Source organism: Platalea leucorodia, assembly GCF_965183815.1.
Source record: "Platalea leucorodia genome assembly, chromosome: 22".
NCBI lineage: Eukaryota > Metazoa > Chordata > Aves > Pelecaniformes > Threskiornithidae > Platalea > Platalea leucorodia.
The window spans coordinates 6,083,779-6,093,161 of record NC_138844.1 but is presented as its reverse complement, the minus strand read 5'-3'; the positions used below and the strand labels follow the sequence as shown (position 1 = coordinate 6,093,161).

At 73.2% G+C, this 9,383-nt stretch overlaps 1 protein-coding gene across 1 annotated transcript; it reads right to left on the bottom strand.

Annotated features, from left to right (window-relative positions):
• Positions 1–488: 488 nt before the first annotated feature.
• Positions 489–7,935, bottom strand: RAPGEFL1 (Rap guanine nucleotide exchange factor like 1; the record flags this gene model as incomplete). Its single annotated transcript, XM_082331732.1, is given in 16 exon segments — positions 489–613; positions 1,725–1,779; positions 2,095–2,159; positions 2,254–2,341; positions 2,590–2,640; positions 2,744–2,834; positions 2,900–3,078; positions 3,161–3,283; positions 3,429–3,526; positions 3,607–3,774; positions 3,937–4,033; positions 4,035–4,050; positions 4,336–4,433; positions 4,504–4,654; positions 5,292–5,370; positions 7,533–7,935. Coding segments are annotated over 16 exon segments (1,887 nt in total).
• Between the last annotated feature and the right edge of the window lie 1,448 nt (positions 7,936–9,383).

The window sequence follows — 9,383 nt, the reverse complement described above, 5'->3', positions numbered from 1 at the left end:
CACCTTGGGAAGGTCAAGCCCGAGAAGGGGACCCCGCCCCCCCGACATGACGTCACCCAGCAGCACGGCTATGACCTCACTCCCCAGCATGACATCAGCAGACGGGCGCCGGGACAGCCTTTTATTGGGGCTCCGCGCCCCCCCGCTCCCCCCGGGCATTTTTTTTGTTTTCCTTTTTTTTTTTTTTCCTTTCCCCCCTTTTTTCCTCCTTTTTTTTAAAAAATAAATGTACAATTGCAGACAGCGGCTCGGTACAAAATATACACGTCTGGGGGGGCGGGGCGGGGGGGCACGTACAAAAATAGAGGGGGGTCCCTGCACCCCGGCCGGGGGAGGGGGGGGCAGCGGGGTGCCAGGGGGGTGGGGGGGGGATGCGCCCGGGGTCCCCAAATCCGCCCCCCCCCCCAAGGCCCCTGGCCAAAGTGCGTCAGTGCTGGGGGGCCGGGCCCCCCGGGCGGGGTGGGGGTCCCCGGGGCGGCCCCCCGCCCTCACTGGCTGCCGGGCTCCAGCTTGTAGGAGAGCTCGAAGAGGAGGTTCTGGTTGTCGATGACCCGCAGCTGCCGCACGTAGGCCTTGGTCTGCAGCTGGCTGGGGGAGGCCTCCAGCTCCAGGCCTGGGGGGGCGTCAGTGCCGGGGGGCGCAGCGGCAGCCGCCCGGGCCCCGAGGGGGAGGCGGGGACGGGGACATGGGGACGGAGGGACGCGGGGATGAAAGGATGGAGATGGAGGGATGGGGATGGAGGGATGCGGGGATGGGGAGGGAGGGATGCGGGGATAGGGAGGGAGGGATGCGGGGATAGGGAGGGAGGGATGCAGGGATAGGGAGGGAGGGATGCGGGGATGGGGAGGGAGGGATGGGGATATGGGGAGGGAGGGATGCAGGGATAGGGAGGGAGGGATGGGGATATGGGGAGGGAGGGACGCGGGGATGAAAGGATGGAGATGGAGGGATGGGGATGGAGGGATGCGGGGATGGGGAGGGAGGGATGAAAGGATGCAGGGATGGGGATGGAGATGGAGGGATGCAGAGATGGGGAGGGAGGGATGGGGATATGGGGAGGGAGGGATGCGGGGATGGGGATGCGGGGATGAAAGGATGGAGATGGAGGGATGGGGATGGAGGGATGCGGGGATGGGGAGGGAGGGATGGGGATATGGGGATGGAGGGATGGGGATGGGGATATGAGGATGGAGAGATGCAGGGATGGGGATGCGGGGATGAAAGGATGCAGGGATGGGGATGCAGGGATGGGGATGCAGGGATGAAAGGATGCAGGGATGAAAGGATGCAGGGATGAAAGGATGCAGGGATGGAGGGACGGGGATGCGGGGATGCAGGGATGAAAGGGTAGGGATATGAGGATGGAGGGATGCAGGGATGGAGGGATGAGGAGGAAAGGATGGAGATATGGGGATATAAGGATGGAGAGATGGGGATATAAGGATGGAGGGATGCGGGGATGGGGGGATGGAGGGATGGGGATGCGGGGATACGGATGCGGGGATGGAGGGATGCGAGGATATGGATGTGGGGATGGAGGGATGGGGATGCAGGGATGGAGGGATGGGGATCCAGACCCATCCCCGTCCCACAGGGCCAGCACCGGGGGTGCGGGGCCATGTGCTCCCCCCCGCCCCGCAGGGTCAGCCCCCTCCCGCAGCACTGGCCCCTTGCCCCTGCCCGGCCGGGGCTGCGGGGGTCCCGGCCCCCCACTCCGTACTCACAGAGCGGGCGGCTCCGGTACTTGCGGATGGTCCTCACTTTCTCGGCGATGCAGTGCTGGTGCAGAGAGCACCCCCCCGTCAGCCCCCAGTCCCACGGGACCCTGCCTGTCCCCCCGAGGGACCACCTACCCCCAGGACCCTGGAGATTGTCCCCCTCCGGGACCCTGCTGCACCCCCTGGGGCATCCCCATCACCAGGGACTCCCCCCAGGGATCCTATTCCGCACCTTGGGGACCCCAGGGCCCCCCACCCCACCGCAGGGACAGGAGGGGCCCAGCCCCTCAGTGGGCTCCCCCTCCCTGGCCTCACCCCGGGGCTCCCTCAGCCACGTCCCCCCCATCCCAGCAGCCCCCCAGCAAGGGGCACCCACCAGCTTCTCCACGTTGACCAGCCCATCCAGGAGGGTCTTGCTGCCTTCATGCAGGAAGGTCAGATCTGGGGGTGAATGGGGGGTGAGGGGGGGTCCCATGGGGCAGCAGCGGGACCCCGGCCCACCGTGGGGTGCGGGCAGCCCCCGTGCCCCCCTCACCTTTGAGGATGAGCGGCACGAAGGGGATGAGGGGGGGTTTCATCTTGGCCAGCACCTCCCGGTAGGTCTTGTGGTTCCTGCAGGGGTCCTGGGGGGGGAACGGGGGGTCAGGGCTGGGGGGGTGGCTCCCCATGGGTGCCAGCACCCTGCCCGGCCTGCCCCGGACCCCCTGCCATGCTGGCTGCCATAGGCACAGGGTCGTGGCCATTGCTGGTGGCCTGGGGGGGGGCAAGGACACGCCAGGATGGCGCGGGAACGTCCCCTGCCCTCCCCAAATACCCCGTGGGGTGCCTGGGGGCTCCCCCAACACCCGCGGGGGGCCCGGGCACCTCTCACCGTCAGGTTCTCGAACTTCCGAAACAGGTTCTTGAATTTCCCCGGGAGCTTCTGCAAGACAAGACCCGAGGGGTCCGTCAGCACCTGGGGTGGGGTCCGGCAGCACCCAGGGTGGGATCTGGGAGCACCCGGGGGGGTCCGGGGCACCCCTTACCTCCCAGGTGAGGCGCAGGCGGCTGATGGCGGCGTTGTTGAGCCCGATGATGATGGCGTAGAAGGAGAGCATGTCCTGGTTCTGCTTGCATCTGGGGTGGGGAGAGGGTGAGGGGCGGGCGGGGGACCCCCCCAGGCCCCCCGGCCCCGCACTCACATGGCGGCGATCTTGATGAGCTTCTTGAGGAGGTGGGCGCGCTTGCCCAGCGACTCGCAGAGCAGCAGCTCGGTGCCCACCCAGTGCTGCACCTCACTGCACCGCTGCAGCAGCAGCTCCAGGTTGGCCGTCTCCCGCCGGCCCCGCTCCCCGTGGAACACGTAATCCACGAACTCCAGCTGCCGGGGGGGGGACGCACGCACATTGTCAGGGCCCCCCTGCCACGGCGCAGCCCCCTCCAGCCCCCGGCCACCCCCCCACCTCGTGGATGCAGCGGAAGAGCTCCCAGTGGAAGGCGGTGAGGTGGTTGGCGATCTCCTCCGGCTCCGCGCGGTGGATCTCCGTGTCCCCCGGGACCACCTGGATCTCCTCGGGCAGCGGCACCTGCGAGGGGACGTGGGAACGGGGATGCTCGGAGGGTGCTGGAGTACGGGGGTCCCGCAGGAGGGTCCCCCCTCTTCTGCCCCGGGGGTCACCGCGGCCCCAGGGCTCGGCAGATGGGGGGTCCCCGGCACGGCGCGGCGCTCACCAGGGAGTCGAAGGTGTCCCTGGTGCAGGCGAAGAGGTGGCTGTTGATGCCCAGGGTGGTGAAGACGCACTCCTCGCTGGGCTGCAGCACCGCTTTCTCTGCAGGCAGAGTGCAGGCAGGGGGTCAGCTCCGGCCGGACCCCCACCCCTGCCTGCAACCCCCCCAGCTCTGCGGGCACCTCCGGACGAGGCCATGGTGACGAGGATGAGGGCGTCCTCGCGGGCGCTCTGCTCCTCCGAGTACTGCAGCTTCTCGGTGACGGAGGTCAGGATGTCCTGCACCGAGGCCGAGAGGCGGCTGCGGATGGTGACGTACGAGTGGTCGGGCATGTACACGCGGCAGAAAACTGGGGAGAGGGGGGGGTGTCAGGGCCACGTCGGACCCCGCGCACCTCCCCGGGGCGCTCCGGAGCCCCGACTGGGGAAACTGAGGCACGGAGCAGGCACGGCCCCTTGCAGCGGCCGGCGGGCCAGGGAGGGGACCCCAGCACCCAGCCGCGGTCACTCACTCTCGTCGGAGCCCCGGAAAGCCACCCGCGTCTGCAGGCAGGAGTCGATGCGGCGGAAATGCCTGAACAGCGGCTTCACCTGCTTGTTCGGGGGGGGGCGTCTCGTCGGCCACCCTGCGGCACCGGCGCGGGGTCAGGCAGGGGCCCCGGCACGGCCAGCACCCTTGGGTGCTGCACCCCGAGCCCTGCCAGGGTGCTCTGCCAGAGCAGGGGGCCAGAGCCCCCCCACAGGTCCTTGCTCGTTACCAAGGGGCTGCTGATGACCACCCCAGCTCCCGGGCATCCCCAAGGACCACAACTCCTTGTCCCTCCCGGGGACCCCCTGACCCCCAGGATGCTCTGTCCCCTCTGGGGACCCCCTGCCCTCCCTGGGGACCCCCTGCCCTCCCCTCCCCTCACTTGAGCTCCACGGTCTCCACGAGCTGGTGCAGCTTGAGGATCTCGTCCTCCAGGTCGTGGTAGAGGGACGTGTCCTTCATGATGAGCAGGTAGAGCTCCTGGGGGGCGAGAGGGGCTCAGGGCGGGGGGCTGCGGGGGGCTGGGGGGTCACGGGAGGGGGGCACCCACCTTGATCACCTTCCCGGCGCTCTCCTCCTCCTGCAGCAGCCCCTTGTAGGTCTCGAGGAAATGCAGCAGCACGGCCAGCACTGCCCGCTTGCGCCGCAGCCCGGCCCCCTCCTCCCAGCGCGGCGGGGGGCTGCCCGCCGCCAGCACGAAGGTGGCACCGTCAAGGAGGTGCCACGGCAAGCAGGGACCCCGGCCGCCCACGGGCACCCCCGTGCCCCGGCCGCCCCTTGTGAGCGCCTTTGTGCCCACCTCGCTGGCACCCCGCTGCCCACCTTGCACCCAAACCCCTGCCCCCCTCATAGCACCCACATGCCCCCCCTCACGGCACCCCAATTCCCTCCTTGCTGCTGCCATGTGCCCCCCCAGGGCACCCTGCTGCCCTCCTCCTTGCCACCCCGTGCCCACCCTTGTGCCGCCCTCATGGTGCTCTCGTGCCCACCCGCACGCCCACCCTGATGCACCCTCACATTCACCCTTGGGCCACCCTCATGCCCTCCCCGTGCCCAACCTCGCACCCCTCCCCATTGCAACCTTGCGCCCACCCTCCCGCCACCTTCACGGCACCCTGGTGCCCACCATTACCGCACCCCGGTGCCCTCCCTGTGCCCAACCTCAGACCCCTCCCCATTGCACCCTCATGCCCACCCTCCTGCCACCTTCACGGCACCCTTGTGCCCACCGTTACGGCACCCCGTTGCTCTCCCCGTGCCCAACCTCGGACCCCTCCCCATCGCACCCTCATGGCACCCCAGCGCCCGCCCGCTGCCCCCCGTGCCCCCCAAGGATATTGCTGGTGCAGCTGCTGCAGGAAGCGCTCGGTGGGCAGGAAGAGCGAGTGCGTGAGCACGATGTCATCCAGCAGCGATTCTGGGGGAGACGGGGGGCAGGCGTGGGCACCCCACCCCGCGCAGCCCCCTGCCAACACCCCCCAGAGGCCCCGCACCCAGCGGAGCGGGCGGCCGAGGGGAGCAATGCTAATTATTCCCAGGGTGACACCAGGAGACGCCGAGCCCCACGCCGAGCCCCCCCACGCCCGGCGCTGACTCACGGACCCGCTCCCAGCCCCGCGGGGCAGCCGGGTCCCGGGAGGAGCGCGGCGCGGGGGCAGAGGCGCCGGCAGGGCAGGACCTGAGCCGCGACGCCCTGGCACACCCGCCCGTCCCGGCGAGAGCCCGGCTGCGGCCAAACCGGGACGCGGCTCAGGGCAATGGGGACACTGAGGCAGGTGGCAGCAGTGACAATTCGGGCAGCCGCGCTCAGGGCCGGTGCTGGGGGAGCCGGTGCCGGCAGTTGGGCTCTTCAGGCCAGCACGGGCAGCACCGGCCCTGGGGAGGGTGTTTTGGCATGGCACAGCCGGGTGAGCCAAGGGGCCAATGCCGGCGGCGGTGCCCGTCAGCGGCAGCACCCGTCAGCGGCAGCACCCAGCCACCACCGCGACCTTTGGACGAGGCACCGCTCCCTCGCCCAGCCCCGGAGCAACCCTCAAGCCTGGGCCCTGAGCGGGTCCCTGGCCGGAGGGGTGCCCAGGGGGCTGTGCCCGTGTGCCCCAGGGACGCCGCGGCTGTACTGGGGACCCCAGTGTCCCCAAAGAGGCCCACAGGACCTGACGCCACAGGAGGGGCTGTGCCGAGCGTCCCCCCAGCCACCCCGCAGGCCCCGGCCCCATTAACCCGGCCACGGATCTGTGCCGAGCCAGGGCTGAGGCTCCCCCGGCACCACCGCGCCGGGGCACAGCGCCTGCGGGGGACGAGCTGCCGCCGAAAGCGGGACACGGCAGTCTGGGGCACAGGCTGGACCCACGGCCCCCCAGCGTTGCAGGGCCGGTGCCCCACGTCCAGCGTCCTGCACCCATGTCGGGGCGGGCAGGGGCACCGGCAGCGTGGGGGTGCCCCCGGGGCAGGTACACGGCCCCCAGCTCCCCCAGCCCCCCGTGCCCCGGGCCCAGCCCCGTCCCGGGCTCTGCCTGGGGGGCAGAAGGGGTCGAACACCCCACCCCTGCAGGCTGCAGTCCCCTCCAGCCCTGCCTCAGTTTCCCCATCCCTCTGCAGCACCCACACCGTTCCCCGGAGCCGCAGGGACGGCTTTCCCGCCCCGGGAGAGCGTGGCTGGTGGGAGCCCTCGAACCCCGGCGCTGGCTCCTGCCCCCCCCGGGCACCGCAGGGCTGGGCCTGGCAGCGTGTTGGTGCAGGCAGGGCCTGGTGCTGCCAGTCCCATCTCGCTCCTACCCGAAAGGCTCCCTCGCGTCGGTGAGCCCCACCCCGGGGTGGCATGGGGCTGGCGGCGCGCTGGGGTGCCCCACAGCCCCCCGGCTGCCCCCCAGCCCCGCACCCCGGCAGCCGAGCGGGATCGGCCGGAGCAGGGATCCCCACGGCACGGGAGCGCTCCCAGCCTGCCTGCACCCAGCCTGGCTCCCACCCAGCTCCACGCACCCAAAACCACCCCGGCACGGGGACCCGCGGCAGGACGGCATCGCGGGCACCGGGAAGCCTGTGCCGGCAGGAAGGGGTGTCCACCCGCCCCCGGGCCAGTTTTAGCACCGGGAAAATGTTAAAGATTAACCGTGAGGCTGATGGCTCTGCGTGGCGTGGCAGCAGCCGGTGCCCGGCCAACCTTGGCCTCCGCCAGGCCTGGCACCGCGGCCGAGCTCGCTGCCACGCTGAGCCCCCGTCCCCGCCGTCCCCTTGCTCTGCCGCAGCGGGGGCCAGGCAGCGATGCCCCGCGGGACCCCCGCCCGCCCCGCTGCCACGGGCGCCCCGGGCCGGTGGGGACCCGGCCTGACCTTGCCACCCCGACCGGGCACCCGCCTGCGCCCTGCGCGGTGCCATCCACCTCGCCGGGCACCCGCCGTCTCCCACCCCGGCATCTCCCACCAGACACCCCCGGCCCCCCCTCCCGCTGCCGCATCCCCCATCGCAGCTCCCGGCCGCGCTCCCCGCAGCCCCGCAGCCCCCCCCCGCCGGTGCCCGCAGCCCCCCCCCCCGCCGCGGGGGTCCCGCAGCGATCGCCCCGCCGGCCCCGACGCGCGGTACCTGCTCCGCAGCCCCGGCCGTGCGCGCCGCCCGCCGGCAGCCGCTCCAGCAGCGCGGCCAGGAGCCGCTCCGGGGGCGCGGGAGCGGCGGGGCCGCAGCCGCAGCAGCAGCGGGCGGCGGGCGGCGGCTCGGGGCTCGGCGGCTCCCGGTCCCGGTCGCGGTCGCCGCCCGGGGACGGCTCCTCGGGGGAGCGGAGCGGCGCCTCGGGCGGCCGCAGCTCCAGCCAGCGGCCCTCGCCGCCCGGCTGCGGCCCCGCCGGTCCCGCCGGCTCCTCGGGGGAGGCGGGCGGGCGCGATAGGCTCTGCCGCCGCGGCCCCGCTCCCGGTGCCGGTACCGGTGCGGCGGCGGGGCGGGCGGGCAGGTGCGAGCCCGGCTTCTTCAGCAACTTCTCCAGCGGCTTCATGGCCGCCCGGGCGCGGCGGCGGCGGCGGCGGCTCAGGGGGCCATGGGCGGCGGCGGCGGCGGCGGCGGCTCCGGTCGGGCTCGGGCCCCGGCGCCGCTCCCCGCCCGCCCCGCGCCTGCTGCGCGCTGCGCCCCGCCGCGGCCCGCGGAACCGCCGCCAGCGCCCGCCCCGCCCCGCCCCGCCGCCGCCCCCGGCACCTGCCCGCCCCCGCCCGCCGCCGCACCGGCACCGGAGAGCGGGGACCGCGGGCGGCCCCGTCCCGGGGCTGCGGTGGCAGCGGGGTGCAGCAGCGACGGTCGCGCAGCGGGACACGGCGGTGCCCCCCCCCGGCAGCCCCGCACGGGTGATGCCCTGCGCAGCCCCGCGCCCCCCCGCGGCGGGGACGCGGCCGCGGCCACGGCCACGCAGAGGGGACGCGGTGGCAGAGCCCCCGCCGCCGCCCAGCCTGGCGGGGGGGGACACACCACACCCTGTCACCCTTCCCGCCATCACGCCGCCATCGCACACCGCGACGGAGGGACGCGGTCTCGCGCCCGCGTCACGCCCCGACGCCCCGTCCCCCCGCACGCCCTCGCAGACCCCCACGCCAGCCCGGCGCCCTGGCAGCCCTGGGGCGCACGGCACCGTCCCCCCGCCACGGTGTCCCTCCCCGGCGGCCCCTGCGCGGGGGCCACGTCCTCAGGTGCGGGGTGACCCAGCCCAGCTCCCCGCACCCCGTCGCAGCGTGGGAAAGGGCCGGGGGTGGGTGCAGGACCCCCCACTCCGGCGTGGGCACCCCCTGAGGCCGGGGCCACCCTGCAGGCAGGGCCGGGCAGGTCAGGGCAGCTGCCTGCCCCCCGCGCTGCCTGCCAGGCCGGGAACAGGCCCTGCCGGGCTGGCAAGCCGGGGCAGGTGCCGGGGCAGGGCAGGGTGGGACGTGGCGCCCGCCCAGGGCAGAGCCACCGTGGCCCCTGCCTGCTGGGTGCCGAGCACCCGCCGTGCCCGGGCCCCGCTGCCCTTGGCCCACCGCGAGCGGCTGGGGAGGCGTCGGGGCCGGGACCCGCTCTGCGCCCCTCCGGCGGTGACAGCGACGGGGGGGACGGACCCCGCATACCCCCACCATCGCCATCTCCCAGGGTTCACTCCCTGCAAACCCGCGGCCCAGCGACGGCCCCAGGGCGGGATGGTGGCAGCGGCCGGGGGGACACGGCGGGTGAGGCCGTAGCCCCCGCCACGCCTGGGCAGGCGCAGCCGGGGGGTTTGGGGAGGGGTGGAGGGACGGTGTGGGGAGGGCCAGGGGTCCCGGCAGCTCCCGCTTTGTTCCCGCTTCGCCTCCACCCAGCAGTTGCTTGGCAACTCCATCCGTGCGGCCGCGGGAAAGCAGCAAAACGCGTCCCCGCGTCCCCATCCCCAGCTGCACGGGGACCCGAGGGGATGGCGCAGCACGGCACGGCCCCCCTCCGCCCCAT